Source organism: Bos indicus, chromosome 21 (genome assembly GCF_029378745.1).
Source record: "Bos indicus isolate NIAB-ARS_2022 breed Sahiwal x Tharparkar chromosome 21, NIAB-ARS_B.indTharparkar_mat_pri_1.0, whole genome shotgun sequence".
Taxonomy (NCBI): Eukaryota; Metazoa; Chordata; class Mammalia; order Artiodactyla; family Bovidae; genus Bos; species Bos indicus.
In genome coordinates, this window is record NC_091780.1 from 16,697,396 (window position 1) to 16,716,145 (window position 18,750).

Sequence of the window (18,750 nt, forward strand, 5' to 3'; positions counted from 1 at the left end):
ATTATTTCTGTAGGATAAATTCCAGGGAATAGTATGATTAGGTAAAAGGATATATTAACATGCCAGTACTCATAGCAGTCTTGCCAGCCTTAGCTATACTTTTGTTTTTTAAATGAATCAACACCTATGTGGTGTCCTTAGCTGCACATTAGAACCACATGGGGACTCTAATTGTACATTACAGTCTCCTGGGAACCTTTAAAAAATATTGATGTCTCAAGGCCTCCTCAAGACTTTATTTTATTAGTGTGAGGTGTGATCTGGACATTAGGATTTTTAAAAGCTCTCCAGGTAATTCTGAAATGCAGTTAAGATTAAGGACTTTAGTTAATATTGCATCTGAAAATTAATTCCTGAGAGTTTGTTGAATTAGGTTGGTGGCTTAAATCTGATCAAGAAGAATCAACATGAAGTATCAATAGCTTGATCACATCAGTAAATACTTAGATGTTAATCTAGTGTAAACTTTATTTTTTTTTTACTTGGGGATGTATTAGGTCTTGATGTATACACAACTAGTATCATGGTAGGATATTAAAAAATATTTTTCAGGATCTTGAAAGCAGTGAAGCTAGAAAATGGAGAAATTTGGCCATTAGAGGAATACAATATTCTACAAGTCATGGAACCATGGAGTAAGAGAGCCCAGGTCGCCCCTCAAGAGTGAAAGCGATGGAGAAAAATGTCCACAAAAGTCATGGACCACACACTGTACTCTGTGTCCATAGTGTGTCGTAATCCAGAACTCACATCTCTCCAAAGCTTTAGCCCTCAAAGTCCATATGTTAAAAAGTATTTAGTTTGTTTCATTGGTCTGCATTTTCCAGTGCAAACTAGGCAGCAGAGATAGTTTTATGTGGTGGTTTAGAATGTCAGCCCAAATTCTGGCTTAACTGACTGTTAGGCACATTATTAAATTTCTTATGGTTTTAGTTTCTTCATCTGCCAATCTTCCCTCACAGGGTAGTTAGAAGAATAAGTTAGGTGATGTATGTAAAACACAGCTCAACATTTGATATATTGTTGAATAATTTAGCAGTAAAGGAGTGATTATGGTTATACCCATTGCTTGTGGAAGAAAATAGAATCCAATATTTAATGAATACTTAATGCATACATTCTGGGGCTTCCCAGGTAGCTCAGCGGTAAACAATCCGCCTGCCAATGCAGATGTGGGTTTGATCCCTGGATCGAGAAGATCCCCTGGAAGATGGCACAGCCACCCAGTCCAGGATTCTTGCCTGGGAAATCCCATGGACAGAGGAGCCTGGCAGGCTGCAGGCCATGGGGTCACAAAGAGTTGGACATGACTGAAGCAACTTAGCATGCTCACACCAATAGATGGGTAGCATTTTGTCCTTTGAAGCAATGATTTATCTGTCCCTTCAGAGAGAGTGCGTTCGTAGTGATCCCAAACCATTTGTCTACAAAGTATACCCCTACTCTTCTGCCCTGGAGTGAAATCCCAACAAATACTGGAGTACGGGCCATGTGTCGGGAGATGGAACAGGGCAGTGCGACCCGGCCAGTCAGAAGACGGGAGGGCCTGGCCCTCCTTAGGGGTTACAGGGAGTGGAGAAGGTGCAGGACAACACGAGAGATCTTTCAGCTCTCAGAGGTGGGAGACTTCTCTAAGAGTCGAGCTGGACTCTCCAGATAAAACTCAGGGTGCCCAAGAATGGTTCGAAAACAATATATTAACAGGATGCTTGAAAGGTTCCCATATTCACAGCGTCAGTCCTTTATATCTTGAAGTCTGTTCTGGGGCGTGATTGAGTGTAACCCAATGAGAGGTCCTCCGAGACCCACAGTAGCCTGTGATGTTGTAAGGAAGTGCCGCCTGCACTGCGCCGCTGGCGCCGCTGGTAGTGAAACGCCCTTTGCTTGGCTTGCGGCGGTGGTGTCCTCATGGGGTGAAAACAGAGAGGTCACAGAGATCTGTCGCGCTCCCCTCCCCCTGCACCGTTTACACGCCTTCATCTACAGATCTTCTTTCTCTCATTTTTATTTATTTGTTTGTTTTTCTTTTCAAAGCCTCATCTGAGGCTCTGGCACCTCTTCATCCACCAGCTGAAATAACCAGAAATTCTAGTGAATTTGCGGGTGTGTTTTTCTGTCCTGCCAGACTTGATGGCATAACATCCTGGTGTGTGTTTCTGAGGTAAAGTTTAGATACCCAGGCGTATCCTTCTTCACGGCAGAAATACAAGGCCGAGGCCCGAGTGACTGACTCAGTGCTGCAGAATCCCATCTGCCAGTGCAGGAGACTCGGGTTCCATCCCTGGGTCAGGAAGGTCCCCCTGGAGAAGGAAACAGTAACCCAGTTCACTATTCTTGCTGGGAAATCCCATGGACAGAGGAGTGTGGCGGGCTACAGTCCATGGGGTTGCAGAGAGACACACACACACACTTCTCCATGGCCAGAATGTCAGTGTAAGCAAAGGGTCACGTCAGTTACCACCTGTAGGCATAGAGAGGGCTTCTAATCAGGAGAACGGGTAGTATTACCTAGGAATAAGGAAAGTGAACTTAAACTGGGAAGAAAGCCTGTCCCTCGGAACTGAGAGCGTGGGGAGGAGCCTCCAGCCCACCTCTGCGGGAGAGCGGCCGGGGAGGCCTGGGCTCTGCCTTTCCTGCCCACTCTTGGCCCATCGGCAGAGCAGCTCTGTTTCTGCACGTGTTTCTGTTTGAAACTCCTCAACTATATAGAAGTGGGAAAACCAGTGTCTCGGGTGACTTGTGTTGCAGTTTATCTCAAGCCTCCGAGCTGGCCTTTTTCACGTGTATCTGCTGCCCGTGTGTTGAAAACTAGGGGCTCACAGGCCAGTGTCCATATGAAGTTAAGCAGATGACGTTGGGACTGTTTGTTTATTTGAACTGTTTGTACCTCCCCTACCAGTATTTAGAGCAACAGTTGACTGTGTGTATACTCTGTGTTATTTCTGTTAAGATACATATTTTTCTAGTTTGTGTCATAATTTAACTCAAAACCATTATATTCCTCCTTAGTAATACATTAAAATGATGTTGTTATTACGAGGAACAGCATTGTAAAGTCAATGAACTGTATTTAGTGCATAATATGCCACACAGGGGTAAAACCCCCATGAGAGTCTTTCTGTTTTTTGTTTCCACAGAGGTGGCAGTAACAGCAGTAAGCCACATTGTGGTCACCGGACAGGAATCCGTGTTTGACCTTAGAACAGTATTTGTTTATCCTTGAGAAAGATATGCTTATCCTGGTAGGCCTGGCATATAGCAAAGTGCCTGCCATTTAGTAGAAGCCCAAGTTCAGGAAGTTGACATGTGTTCAACTAAGGTGTGAGAAGAGAAAGAAAAAGCCAGAGAAAACAGTGGATGAATAGGAGGGTTCTTAAGGGCATCAAGTGAGGAAAAGTTTTTAAAAGAAGAATCAGGTCACCACTTTGAGATTCTTTGAAGCTCAGACTCAGTGGGGGAAAAAGTCACTGGATTTGGGGGTTTATTTTGTCAATGGAGACCCAGGACAGAGAAGTCTTAGTAGCCGTAGGAGAGGCGATGGTGGTGGTGTTTAAGTCATGCCAGACTTCTTTGCGATGCCATAGACTGTAACCCTACTCTTGCCTGGAAAATCCCATGGACGGAGAAGCCTGGTAGGCTGCATCCATGGGGTCGCGAAGAGTCGGGCACGACTGAGCGACTTCACTTTCACTTTTCACTTTCATGCATTGGAGAAGGAAACGGTAACCCACTCCAGTGTTCTTGCCTGGAGAATCCCAGGGACGGGGGAGCCTGGTGGGCTGCCGTCTATGGGGTTGCACAGAGCCAGACATGACTGAAGCGACTTAGCAGCAGCAGCAGCGGACTGTGGCCCACCAGGCTTCTCTGCCCACGGAATTTTCCAGGCAGGAATACTGGAGTGGGTTGCCACTTCCTCCTCCAGTGGATCTTCCCAGCTCAAGGATCGAACCAGCATCTTCTGCACTTGGCAGGTGGATTCTTTACCCCTGTGCCACCAGGCAAGCAGCCAAGGGAGAGAGAAGGCTCCAAATGGCAAAGCCTTTAATTAATTGTTTTAACGGCCAGTGGGGAGGCAGAAGGGAAGGGGTTGGGGGTGGGGTGTTGTATGCAGATTAGAGGGGTTACAGCAGAGATTCTCAATGCCAGCATTACTGGTAGTTTGGGGCCTGATGACTGTGTTGTACCGTAGGGCGTGGTCCTGTGCCTTGGGGGACAACCGCCGCTCCCCGACGTGTGGCAGTGAAAAGCACCTGCAGATGGTGTCAGATGCCCCCTGGGCTGGTGCAGGTTGGAGTGAGACTGCTGCTGGCACACACTTTGCCCTTTCTCGCCTCCGCTCCGTTGTCTGCTGGGGTGTTCATGGTGCTTGTAGGCAGATGGGGAAGGAACCGCTCCAGAAACAGGTGGGAAGCTACAGGCATCCAGGGCGCGATGCCTGAATTGGTTACCAGAGGGCAGTTGGTAGGGGACCAGGGCAAACATACCGTTCGGAGAGGTGCCCTGGAGTTAGAGGAGCCGCGCAGACGTGTCTGATGTTGGGCAAGGGTGGACTTAGTCATGTTAGTTCACGGCCATGAGCTGCTCACTCTGAACAGAGAAAAGATCACCTGAGGATGGAGTAGATGAGGTTAATGTTGGGTCTTTGAGGGAATCACACAACGTTTTGGTAACCCCTGTGGGGATGGATTAACACACATGAGTAAAGCGATCCAGAGCAGCAGTGAGGCCTGGCTGAATAGGGACTTTAAAAATTACTTAAGACATTAAAATCCTAGAGAAGAGGACTTCCCTGGTGACTCATTGGATAAGAATCCACATGCCAGTGCAGGAGGCACAAGTTCCATTCTTAGTCTGGGAAGATCCCACAGGCCACAGAGCAACTAAGCCTGCATGCCATAGCTTCTGATCCTGCACTCTGGAGCCCGGGAGCCCTGACTACTGAAGTCGTTTTTGTGCCTAGAGCCCGTGCTCTGCAACAGGAGACGCCACCACCGTGAGAAACCTGTGCACCACAAGTACAGGAAACCCATGCAAAAGCAACAAAAACCCAGCACGGCCAAAAATAAAAAAGAAAGAAAAAGTAAAGCAAAAATCCCAGAGAAGAAATAAACCTATAACCCAACCACTGTAATACTGTTTTAATTTGTGCACTTTACTGTTTATACTCAATGCTTTTTGCCTTTTTTATTTTGCTGAATATAGATTTCAATGTTACTGAACTGTTATTTGAATTATAGTTAATGGCTACAGAATAGTCTGTAGGGCTTCCCTAGTGGCTCAGTGGTACAAAGAATCCACCTGCCAATGCAGGAGAGACTCAGGAGTCACGGGTTTGATCCCTGGGTTGGAAAGATCTCCTGAAGTAGGAAATGGCTACCCAAGTATTCTTGCCTGGAAAATTCCATGGACAGAGGAGCCCGATGGGCTACAGTCTGTGGGGTTGCAAAGAGTCAGATGCAACTGAGTGGCTTTCCCTTATAAGACCACGCACACAGGTAATACTGTGTAGATATTTTCTTTAATCAGATAGCCCTCTAGTTACTGGCTTGGTTAGGTTGTATCCAGTTCTCAGTAACAATTGTCCTTAATGTTGTAGCGCACTTTCTTGGAGCCTTGCTGGATTTTATTTGTGGATCCAGTAAAGGCTTTATACAGTGCTGAATGCAGAGCAGAAAATGTGTTGGCCTCAGGGTCACTTCACTGAGTTTCTCCCTGACCCACCACATTTAAAACTGCAAACCCCATCTCTGCTTCATTTTTTCCACCACCCCTGCTATCTCTAGAACACTGGGTGTTTTATCCTGATTGCTCTTATCTCCCTTGCTAAGTCCACAAACTCCCACAGGCAGGACAAGGATTTGGGGTCGGTTGACCGGCACAAAGAATGCTGGCACGTAAATACTTGCCAAGTGGTGGGGTTTACCCTGACGGACAGGCAAGGTGGGTTTGAAGAGTGTCCACAGCAGCACATATTCATGGAAGCCAGTGGGAGGATAATTGCACTAACTCGTACTTGGTTTCCAGGCGGGCTCGAAAACAACAGCTGTCCACGTGGCTGATGAACTGGGGGATGTAGGGTTAGCGCTGTGGCGGCAGGTGCGCATTCCTCCAGCAGGAGAGAATGGGAAAGGTAGGAGGTAAGCAGACTGTGGTTCCAGCAGGGAGTTTCCCAAGGTTTCCTTACGACAGAAGAAGTAGTTTGAGAATTAATAGTGACATGGTTGGTAGAAATAGTGACATGGTCCGTTTTGCCAGGAGTGGACTGTGTCGCTGTTTAATTGCCTCTGCCTTGGCCAGCAGCCCCCTCTTGGCTGGGTGTGTATTTGATTCACACCGTATGGTACTGTATAAGTTAAGTTGTGTTTTCAAAGAATTTTTTTTCCTGATCAGAGCAAGGTTGTATGTGGTAATCTGAGTAAGCAGATAGGCCAGTCATGTCTGAATTAAGCAGAGCTAGTGACAGTGTCACCTCAGCCTAGGTGGCACAGTGGTAAAGAACCTGCTTGCCGTTACAGGAGACATAAGAGACACAGGTTCAATCCCTGGGTCGGGAAGATTCCCCTGGAGAAGGGCATGGCAACCCACCTCAGTATTATTACCTGGAAAATCCCACGGACAGAGGAGCCTTGTGGGCTACAATCCTTGGAGTCTCAAAGAGTTGGACATGACTGAGTGACTAGCAGTCTTACTTGGTAAATAAGTAAGATATTTAGCATGGCATATATTAAGCAACCGTTGGGAGTCTTGCTTGAGTATGGAAATTGTAATAGTTTTCTTCTGAAACCGCTTTAATTGTCACCTTCAGCCAGTATCTGGCTCTCCAGTTTGTTAAAGATTTTCTACTATAACATATTTTTAGTTTCCAAATTCCATGTATTTCCTGGTGAATTGTACGATTTAGTGGACGAAACACTGGATTGACAGTTGAAGTAATGTTTCCCTCTCATATTTGTCAGTAGGTGACATGTCTGTTATGTCTTAATTCGTTCGTTTCTTCCTTTTTAAAACATGATAGTGATCCCCAACACCACTTTCTGCCTTCTTCCAGAATCTCTGGGACACTTTGTCAACATACTGGTTTATTAGAACCATGTAAAGAGATTTCATGTTTTGAGATCTGTCCCAGAAATGCTTTTTTTTCTTACCCATGCCTTTTTCAGCTTTATTTGAATATTGAGGTGTATCTGCAATGATGTGAATTGAGCTGAGTTGGTCATCTTTTAAATTTAAAAAGTTATAATTTGTGTTATTGGGACCAAGTGCTTTATTCAAAATAGGATTTGATAATTATATTGACAAGTATAGTATGATAAGACGTTATAGTATTTTTCTGTACATAGTTTTGACTTTGCGAATTTTGAGGATACAGCCTCCACTTGTTTTTAACAAAAATTGGACTGACCTTGCATAGATTGGAGCAATTAATTTCTTCCCTTCTCAGTAAAATTGACCACAATTAGCATGTACTGTAACCCATTTTAAGACAAAGGCTTAGGAAAACTTGCTTTTTTTTTTTTTTCTTTCTTTTTTTGAAAACCAGAGGAAAACCATTCTTACATTTCCTCATTGTTTGTTTGTGAGCATAATATTAACTCTTTCAGAATCCCAGTCTTCTCTTTATCTTGATCAAAGAACGTCCTTAGGAAGGAATCCTGCAGTTGCCGTTTAGCCCATGTGTGACTTCTTGTGAAGTTATGTTTCAATTACTTGGGACTGTGCAAACCAGCTTTCTGGAGCAGAGCCTCAAAGAGCAATGAGGTTAGAAATTTTGCATAAGAGAGAATTTAACCTATCCCTGAGAGGCTGACTATATATGTATATTATATTAGTATGTTTTTATATATTAATATATATATTACAGTGTATTTGCATGTATTACATAGAGAATATACATATGTATTGGAATTTCCCATGTGGTGCTAATAGGGAAGAACTCGCCTGCCAATGCAGAAGACCTAAGAGATGTGAGTTCAATCCCTGGGTCAAGAAGATCCCCTGGAGAAGAAAAGGGCAACCCACTCCAGTATTCTTGCCTGGTGAGCTCCATGGACAGAGGAGCCTGGCAGGCGGTAGTCTGTGGGGTCGCAAAGACTCAGACACAACTGAGCGACTGAGCACACACATGCATGTATACCTTAACCAGTGTTTGCTTCTTTCCAGGGAGGATGCTGGAGAACCAGACTCCTGGAGCAGTTTGTCCTACGAAATCCCTTACGGAGACTGTTCTGTGAGGCATCACCGAGAGCTGGATGTCTATATGCTAACCTCCGAGTCTGAACCACACCAGGAGCCCCCACTTCCTGGAGACAGTTGCACTGGACATATTTTTAAACTTATGAACATCCAACAGCAGCTAATGGTAAGGAAGAAAATTTCCATTTTCAGTCTTTGGTACCCTCACCCCTTCCCCCAGTGAGCTTTGCCATAATTAGAACATAGCCGTGCTTCCCTCAGAGATTGTGAAACCTGTAGAGCAGTTTTAGCTGCATTCGAAGTCAGCATTTATAGCGATAGAACTTAGCACTGGGGAAGTACAAGAGGAGACTGGGAAACTTCTTCATTGGTTTTTGCCAGGCTTTTAAAATAATGAAAGATACACATACACATTGCCGACAGAGAACTGTGCAACAACTAGAGCTAAAATTTTCTGGCTTAAAAGGAAATTTGTTTAACACTGTGAATTTGTTGGTTTAACTTTATAAAACAAAATGAGCTGAACTGTTTCTGAGATTGTTGCTAAAGAACAGGAACCAAATTTACTTAGGAGCAGTCTTCCCTCAACTCTTTCAATGAGTGATGACCATGCTGCTATATTTAAATTGATAGTTGTGCAGTAAAAAGATCACTAAAAAAAATAAAGATTTTTATAATCCACTCAAGCCTTCAAGATAAAGTTGTTGCCAGACATAAAAACATTACAGACTCCCTGGTGGCATTTATTATGGATAATATACACGTCATGTGGATACATCTCTCTTGGCCGTAACATCTAAAAGGCTAAGTTTAGATAATTTTTCCACCCATTTTATTTCAGAGTTGATTTGATTTGGAAAACTCTTGGCAGTAATTTCATTTAAGGTCACCTGGGGTCAGCTTCTCTGGGAGCAGACCTTATTTCAGAGATGGGCGGGCCAGGACACTTCATGGCAGGGTTGCAGACGCACTCGCCTCTGCCTCTCTGGGTTGTGTTTATTCCAAACCAGGTGTCAGTTTATTTTCCTCTCTGGAGGTGGCTGAAAACTCAGGTTTTCTGTAGAGCTCTTCTACTGGGTGAATGGTAGTCCATTCAGAGACAGCAGATTGCAGATGCCACAGCTACCCGCAAGATGTGGAAATAGTTTCCTGGAAACCATGAGAAATTAGAGCTATGAGAAGATACATGTGTTAGGAGCATCTAAAATTTCTCAGGCCATACCACTTTTTTCTCCAGATCCCCATTCTGTCATGTTCGCCCTTTGTTAAATTCCATGACCCATTTTCAGAATTCCTTGGAGTTGGTCACCATCTCAGGAGGAAGGAAGCAAGCGATTTTGAGTTCTCTTAAAGAAGCGTAGCATGGCAGAGTTCAGTGCAAATCTGTTTTTCTCGTACTGTCTTATTAGAAGGACCTGAGTGAGCTTGACGGGTTTTACACCTCCACATGTGAACTTTCACATGAGACCCAGCGCGCAGACAGGAGCAGGTGATGATCGAGGACTGGAGGCACAGGGCCCGAGTGGGCGGAGGAGTGAGACGGCGGCACACGGTGTGTGCGAGAGATTATCCTAACAGAGCGAATGACGAGTGAAGAGCGAACCAGGCATTTCAAAAAATAGTTCTGGGAGCTCCCTCGTGGCTTAGTGGTCAGGATTTCAGGCTTTCTCGGCTGTGGCCCGGCTTCAGTCTGTGATCAGGATGTGCAGTGCAGCCGAAAAATAAATAAGGAAAAAAAACCATGTAACTCAAAAAACAGTGTCATTCTAAGGGTTCCTGAAACTTAGATACAGAGGTAAACCCACTCTAACGATCAGACGTATTTTGTTTCTCTCCATTTTTTTCCTAAGCTTTGTCTAACATGTGCTTGTGGCTTTTACATAATTTTAACTTTAGATTAACTTTTATTTATTTTCCAAAACATTATAAATATCTTTTTCAGATTTCACTGTAGTCTTCACTGTTAACGTTTGGAATATATGACAGCATAGCGATCCGTATCAGGTTATTAGCCACGATTGTTCTAACCATTCCCACATAGTTTGTCGCATCTGTTTCTCAAGTTGCAAAGACCTATTTTTGAGATGACCTATAAAATATTCTCAAAGCACAGTGCCATCTGAGAATAATGAAAAATTCCCTATTGCTCGTTTGATATGTTATTTGTTTAATATTCAGTAGTAGAGGAACAGAGGAACTCTTTATCAGAAAGTGAAAGAAAGAATTGAATCATGCTACTCTTTTGAAATTATTATAGCCCCATAACTAAAATAGTTACCCTAGATTGAACAGAGCCTGTTTTGGAGATTGAAGGATGCTGTGTAACTCCTAGGTAAGAATTCAGGGCATGGGAGCATCTGTCTGTTCCTTGTGATTGAAGAGAGAGTTTACCAGACTGGTCAGGATTTGTTTTTACTTGTATATACAAGGCAGGAAGGAAGCTTCCTCTGCCCCTCTAAAGGCCCTATAAAAGGTAGCTTTTTCAGCTGCTCATTTGAAGATCAGTTCTGTGCTTTTTTAAAATAAGATTTTTTGAGGCTCAGTTTTAATCTGCTTTCTAAAATAAGTCAATAATGTAGAAAATAGCCATATTGTATTTTCTTGGCATCTTTATCATTCTGGCAGTTATGCAGCTATCAGAGGAAACTGAGGTCAGAGCCGAGGGAGCGTTTATTGGCATTTATTAGGTTGGCTCATCCTGTGACTTTAGAAGGGCTAGAATGCTAGTGACTTGTCTCCCATGTCAGTGACATCTTTTTCTCATGGTCAATTTTTTAAAAAAAAAACATCTTCTATTTCCTCCTAGAAAACAAACCTTAAGCAGATGGACAGTCTCATGCCCTCAGCGGTGACAGCACAGGAGCCTTCAAGTGCCCCCCGTGACCAGGATGCAGATGGTCACTTTCTTCCCCGAGAGTCCGAGCGCACAGCCAGCCAGCAGCTTGCCTCTCCTGAAGCTGCTGAGAGCTGTCAGCACTGCCGGGGGAGCTCCATGGGGCAGACTGAGAGCTCCTGTGATTTGTCAGGTGCGGCCAAGGAGGAGGATACAGACCCTTCCTGCAGGAAGAAGAGCACAGGCGTGGAGAGAACAGGAGGTGAGGTGGGGCCAGCACCTATCACAGACCCTGGGGCGGCATCTGCTCCTGACAGCTGCATTCAGAGCGTGCCTGATGGCAGAGGAGAGGACCCAGAAGGCCTTCTGTCCTGTGGAGTCAGAGATGAAGAAACTACGTCTTCGGCAGTGGCCACCGACCTGGGGCCCCCAGGCAGCGTCCTGCAGTGGGGCGTGGCCCAGGCCTGCTCTGGAGGCAGGCTGGTGGTTGCTTCACCAGCAGGTGCCAGCGCCCCCCAGGCTACGGGAGAAAGGGAACATGGTCTCATGCACCCCATTGCTGCCATCGTGGGGAGCATGCTTGAAGTGGAAGAGAGAATGAAGAAACAATTTGAGGACTCCGGTATCAGCACTGCTGGAGACTCTGACGGAAAAGTCACAGACGAGCCTGTGTATGGAGCCAGCATTCTAGACCGCGTCTGGACCCCCCGTTCCCTGAAGGCTAACAAACCTGCAGAGTTGATCCTTGGAGTTAGTAATGGCAAAGCTGCCACTGACCAAACTGCAGAAACCGAAACTTCTAAAAGCTATACAGAGAGAGCTCACACTCCAGGAGCCCAGAACCCTCAGTTAATTCCAGCTGCTGCAGGCGACGAGGTTTCAGAAGGGCTCCGACCCAACACTCCCTTAGCCAGCATGTGTGCATCAGGGTCACCCTTTGATTTAACCTTGCCTGGGCTGCACAAAGATGTGACACCTACCCCGAAATCAGAAGCGGAGTCATCTGGTGTTCACAGCCAAGACAGCGAGTCACCCATCTGCTCCGCAGCTGGGGGTGATAAACTTGGCACAGCCCCTGGGTGTCAGCCAAGCACAGGGACGTCTGGTGGGGTGTCGCTTGCAGAACATTGTGACGACACAGCCCCCCAGCCTGAGAGCACAACCACAGGACAGCTTGGCACACGGCCCCTGCCCCCTGCCAGCTGCCCGAGCAGCCCACAGGCCAGCTCCACCCAGAGCACCCTAGACACCCCAGAACGTGTGGATGCTTCTCCTCTCCAAGTTTCAGATAAAGAAAGCCAAGGAGAAGATCTGAAAGCGGAGACATCGTCAGCAGATCCGGCTGAGGTGGTTCCACACCCACAGGCCGCTCCCCCCGCGGCTGAGAAAGAAGGGGCATCATGCCTGGCTGTGACACCAGGCGGGACTGTCTCTCTGGCAGGCAGTGAATCAGTAACCAAAGATGACGCACTCTCGCTTGTCCCCTCCCAGAGTGAAAAGGGAAGAGCAGCCCTCCAACCACACACAGGTGGTGGAGATGGGCCTGACGGAGACACAAGACGTCCGGAGGAGCAGCCTCCAGAAGGCGGCACAACGGGCCTGGGCCCACCCCCTGCGACCCTAGACCCCCCGCCTGGCATGGGGAACACTGGTCCCGGAGGACTCGCTGGGGAGCAGGAGTTCCCCTCCCCCACAGTGGCCCCCGAAGCCCCGGCCGTTGAGGGGGCCACTGCCTCTGCCCTGCTTCCTGGGGGTCAGGCCACTGCGACTGAAGGAGGAAAAACTCAGGTGGTTCCTGAGGGCCCAGGAGGCGAGGGTAAAGCCAGGACCTGTCCCACCACTGAGGATGGCGCTCTCTGCTCTGGAGCATCGCAGGAAGAACGCAGACCACCGCCTCCTGTGCCAGAGGCGCCGGGGGTCCCCGAAGAGCCTGGCGCAACGGCCGGGGCAGAGGACAGAGTGCCGCAGCCCAGCAACTCCCTGGGCACACCCTTGGCCCGTCTTCATGCAGAAGCTAAACCCAACAAGGAAGTGGCCCCAGCAGCCTCCCGGCCGACGGGAGGTGGGGCTGCACAGAGCCTGGTGCCACCAGGAGCCGGTCTGGCTGCATACTCCAGCCAGGACGCCCCAGGTGCAGAGCCGAGCAGCTCAGCTCCACCGCCAAGTCTGTTAGCAGGTGGGCCCGAGGCGCAGAACTGCAGTCCAGCTTCTTCGGCTCTGGATGTTGAGGTGGAAAACACCCCGTGCCCAGGGAAGAGTGCCGGGTGTGAGGTGAGTGGAGATGCAGCGCTGGACGGTGCCCGGGTCCGTGGTCTACAAGAAGCCCTTGGGGCCGGGACAAAGGATATATCTCACAACGCCCCAGACACCTCGTCCTGCCAGGAGGAGAATATGATCCTGGGTTTGCCTGGAGCTTCAGCAGCCGCAGGCATGACTGACCCCCAGGGCATCGCGCCCCTGGAGCTGGTGGCGCCTCCGGGTGGGGAGAAGAAGCTGGAGGGAGCAGACTGTGGCTCTGTTGGCCTGCAGGAGGCCCAGGGGGACAGTAAGGCGCATCATGACCCGCCGCAGGCTGCGGGCGGAGAGCGCCCCCCAGAGATGGGGCCCTCGGGTGAGCCAAGGGGTGCCCCCGCTCTGCCTTGCGCTGTCTCCACCAAAGCCCTGCATCGGCCCGAGGGTGCCAACTCCATCGAGGAGGCTGCCATCCGCATCGTGGATTCCGTCATAGAGCAAGTCAAGGCCTCCGGAGCACTGATGACAGAGGGGGCTCTCGGGCACGGGTCACCACCCAGGCCTCCCAAGGCAGGCCCAGGGACGGAGCCCACAGCACATGCTTCCGCTGGGGAGACGAGCTCCCTGCAGCCTGCAGAGACCCCGCCGGTGGACAGTGGTGGCAGAGAAGCCTCTGGGAGCCTTGAGCAGTGCTTTGCTGGAAGCGAGGAGCCAGAGATTATTGTGCCTGTCCAAGGACCTGCACCAGAGACAGGTAAGCCACACAGAGTACACAAGCAACCGTGTGAGGGATAGATTCCCTTCAGAGTCTCTGGGGTGTGCTGGTAAAAATACAAGTGTCACTGCTGTTTAGAGGCCGTGTGTTCACTGGGTCGGTTGCCAGGCTACCAATCAACACCATCCAGAGAGACACGTCATGTCAGACTGGGACAGATTTTGCTTCCTGTATTCCAGAGCCCTGGCTTGATAGCTCAGAACCTACAAATGCTCTGTCCGTCCCACCGAAGCAGCTGCAAGTTTCCTAACCTGGAAAACAGTACTGCGATCCCAGGTGCTCCAAAATGATAAAGGGGTGGAGCAGATGTTTTGAGTCATGTGTCTTAGTCCTTTTTCTCGAGAACTGTGATACACAGTGCCGACAAAGTGTGTTTTATTTACAAACCTGAAAGTCCCTTTCTTTGCCCACCATCCTGGTCCGTGTCCTGAGCACATTTAGAGTCAGGGTGGTTTCAGAACAGCTGGCAGTATCTTTCTACGCCGATGGCCCAGCATCCCACATGGTGGCATCAGGTCATTGGTGGAGGCTGGGGGGACGGGAACGCCCTACTCTTCCTGCCCGAGGAGCAGGCCTCCTGTTCCATTGCCGGTGGCTCTTGGGCAGCCAGCCGTCTGGGAACCGGGGACCCCGCGCCGCGCAGGGCCTCGGACACAGGATTTCCGCCCGAGCCTGGTCTGCCGCGCTGCTGTCACAGGGCAGACGTTGTGTCTGCTTATCTCGGGGAAGCAGCTGCAGCGAGCAGATTGCTCACACGGCAGCAGCCCCGTTCCCTCTGTGGGTGACCATGTCCAGAGAGAGCAAAGAGAAGCCACTGGTGCTCGGTGGAAAGAGACCAGCCGCATAGAACTTCTTATTGGGGGTTGAGGCTGAGGCTTAAACTGAAGTCGGACTGAGTTTTGACTCTTGACGTCATTCAAGTTCAGTTGAGTTCACACTTTGAGACCACCACCTGTTCCCAGAGATAGAGGACCTATCTCCATGCTCACCCCCAGACTTTCATAGGTAAGAAGCCTATTTTGTTTTTATCATCCAACTGTTTTTGCAGTTCCTTCTAAATTTTGAAAAACCCCTTTACTGTAGCTGTGTGTTAAGCGTTGCGGGGGTGGGGCAGGAAGAGAAACGAACGAACAGAAGGCAAGAAGTTGCTTTGGAAAAAGCCCTTTAAACACAGTGGCCATTGCTCTTGATAAAGGGTTTTTAACCATTTATAATCTGTTTTTCCAGTTGAGGGATTTAAGAAACCCATAGTAGTAGTTTTGGTGGCGTCAGGCTTTTTGTTTTCTTAATATCTTGGATTGTTAGCCATGAATAAATTTCTATCACTGTCAGTCTCAGGATTTAAATAAGAAGGTCTCTAATTTTTTAAATAAGGCACAACAGCAGGTCTATTTTGGGGGCCCTGGCAGGTTGACATTTCAGAAGAATGGGAGTGGCTGTAAGCTGATGCCCGGCTATGTTCTTTTCATTTGGGTGCTGCGTCTTTGGCCACACGGGCTGGAATTATTTCTCTTTCCGGCTCAGTAGTCAGAATTTAACCCAAGTAAGTACAGACTAAGTAAGGTTGTGTCCAGAGTACCTTATGAGAAAAGGCAGATACCAAGAAGAGTTTCAGACTTTGATTTTTAGTAGTATACAAATATAGTAAGGATGCTATGGAATTGCATCTAAGATTTTAAGGCTGTAGGAAGGGAAATGAGACAGAAATCCAGTTTTAACAGTGTGGGTTTGGAGTGGGTGGATGTGTGTGAGAGAGGTACTTCTGATGCCTCGAGGAGTCATGTGTGTGTGCTCCATGCTGATGGCCTCCAAGGACAGGAAAAAGTAGCCAGTAATAAAGCAAGGGGTGCTTTTTTCAGAAAATAGCCAGGACTGGGGAAAGTCCCTGGTCGTGTTGCCCCAGAGAAAAAGCACCCAAGTGTGATCTCAGACCAAAGGGTATTTTCTAGGAAGTTTACATTCCACTTATGAATTTAACCCTACTGCTTTGTAAGTGGGCAGACATCGGTGTAACTGCTGGTTTGGAAGGGCCCACATAGCATTGGCCTCTGTTTTTATTATATACTGCCGTCGGCAGAGCCAAATAGAAATCGAGAGGAGGGAATCACATACCTTCAATTTGAACGAGAGGTCGGGGCCCAGTACGTATCAACAGCACTGCCTGCGGTGCTTTGGGAAGTTAGGATTGCATGACGGAGCCCCGCCAGTCCTGTGGGGGCTGCCGGCACCCTGCAAGTCCCAGTAAGCTCTGTTTACTGCTGTGACTGGGTGCTGCTTGCCAAGATACATATTTTCAGGTGATGGATATTATCATCAGGTAGTAAGGATTTATGAGAAATCATATCTCCAAATAAATGAAATAAAAATCAACACCTGCCCCCCGACCCCCTCCAAAAAAAAAAAAAAAACCCTTGTCTTACTCACTTAGAAATGTTTTAATCAAGGAATATTTAAGGGGATTGCTTAGTCAGATTTTTTTTTTTAAACTTTAATCACATATTATGAAATGGAAGACAGATTTTCATTCTTCGGACAACAAAACGTTTGCCTTTTTTTTTTTTTTAATTGCTAGTAAGATCATGTAATTAAAAATAAGGGCAAAGAAAGGAGACTCACAAGTATTCATTTATAGTAATGTAGCTTTCCTAAATCTAAAGTAGAGCTTTATACATGTCACAGTGTGCTATTAGACTACCATAATTTTTCAGATTTATTTTTAATTGGAGGATAATTGCAATATTATGTTGGTTTCTGCCATTTGAATCGACTGTGAGTATACATGTGCCCCCTACATCTTGAGCCTCTCTCCCACCTCCCAGCCCTAGAATAGTCTTAATATACTTCATTATTATATACTGAGTATATACTATACTATATAATGTAGTCTTTGGTGAAAGAAACCTCTGTGCCCTCTGTTGTAGGGAGCATTTTTCTCTGCCAGAGTAGTAGTGTCACTAGATTAATAATCATAGAAGATTTTCAAGATGAAATCGAAATGATAGTTGTATTTGGATTATTAAGATGAATTTTGACTGTTCAGCCATCAGAGTCCCCTTTAAAAAAAAAGTGTCAAAGCTTAAATTTGTCTCAGGCATCATTCTATCACTTCCTTCCTGTATTAGCTTGGCCATATGGTGGTCAGGGAACAAAACCGCTACCGTATGGTCTGTTAAGCATCAGTCTAAAGAAAACATGAGGAACTTTTTCTTAAGAAAAGGACCTGCTGGTTTGTAATTGTGTTTTGGTTTGGAAAGAAATAAAAGATAAAGTCCAATTTACTCAGGATACTTTAGGTGGATGAGTGTGTGTAGTATGTTTTTAAAAGACTCTTCCCAAAGGCTGTATTTCATTCTCAGTGGCTCTTTTCTTCTTGCCGTGTGCAAGTATGTCTTGCCTCTATGATAATAAGATGGATTGACTACTAGCTGTAGTTGTTAATCGGTTCCCTTAAAGCTTGTGAGTTTTCTTTTCCATGTGCAAGTAAGCACCACACTCAGAACCATCATGAAAAGTTAATAGTGAAAATGGAAGTTCAGTAGGCATTGAACAAGGTCTTCCCTTAGCTACAAACCCACACAGAGGCTGGAGAAAACCACACAACCCTGTGATCAGGGCTCAGCACAGAGCCAGAAATGACACCAGCTCCCAAACAATACTTGCTGTTTAATGCCAAAAAAAAAAAAAAGGCAAACAAAATGCATGAAACCTGGAGCAAGTTGTGTAAACAGAAAGGCCCAGGGAATCAATTTTTCAAATGCACTTTGTAACCACCTTGCTCTCCCTAGAAATGCCCGACACGAAAGCTGAAGATGAAGTGGATTTTCTGAGTAACACCCAGGAGAGTTCAGTTTCTGAAGAGGTGGCTCTGGGAAACAGAACCTCTACGCCGGAGGTGAAACCAGGCCCGAAGACCCAGGCGGTGAGTCTGTGCGAGCACAAAATGTGTTTAGCCTGCTCTGCTGTGGCATTGTCGGGGGGATTTTTTAAATTCACAGTAGGATTTTTCCCCTTCTCCCTTATTCCCTCCTTTACAAATGTGGACGTGATGCAGTGAGACTTTTACACAGCGTCGCTTTAGAATGGATGTCTTAGATCCCTGCAGGGATCCCTGGGAGGTTGTAATGAAAAGGGTTTTTTCCCTGTGAGCACAAGACTTTCCAGTTTGTCATGAGGTTTAACATGTCTCAAGATGGGAATTACCACAAAAAGGGATCTACTGACACTTGTTAAACCTGACTCTTCTTTCTTTATATAGAAACTGATAGCGAAGATGATATTTTAATTTGAAACCCAATACTGACGGAAATAGAAAGTATGTCATTTTTAATGATTAAAGAAAATAAGGTTTATTACATTTTCATAACAACTATTGAGACATAATTCACATAACTGTACAGTTCACTCATTCAGGTGAAGTGCACGGTGCGGTAGTTTTTTTACCATATTTACAGAGTTGCACAACCGTCCCCACTGCTCAACTTTATAACATTGGCATCACGCCAGAAAGAACCCCATCCTCACTAGCAGCTCACCCCTGCCCGCCTGTCAGTAGTCACCAGCCTCCTTTCTGTCTCCAAGGATTCGCCTCTTCCAGAACATCATGCAAATGCAGTTCCAGAACATGTGGCCTTCAGCAACTGGTTTCTTTCACTTAGTGTATTCTTTCAAAGTTCATCCGTGCTGTAACATTGATCAGTATTTAATTTCTTTTTATTGC

General features: G+C 46.7%; 1 protein-coding gene across 16 annotated transcripts in view; it reads left to right on the plus strand.

Moving 5' to 3' along the window:
* The window catches only part of AKAP13 (A-kinase anchoring protein 13), a 324,597-nt gene that overhangs the window by 163,946 nt on the left and 141,901 nt on the right, over positions 1-18,750 (plus strand). For all 16 annotated transcript variants that reach the window (XM_070775967.1, XM_070775968.1, XM_070775971.1 and 13 more), the window contains 3 exons: positions 8,161-8,359; positions 11,000-14,012; positions 17,819-17,952. In XM_070775967.1, coding sequence (XP_070632068.1) covers positions 8,161-8,359; positions 11,000-14,012; positions 17,819-17,952 — 3,346 coding nt within the window. The remainder of the gene's footprint in view (positions 1-8,160; positions 8,360-10,999; positions 14,013-17,818; positions 17,953-18,750) is intronic.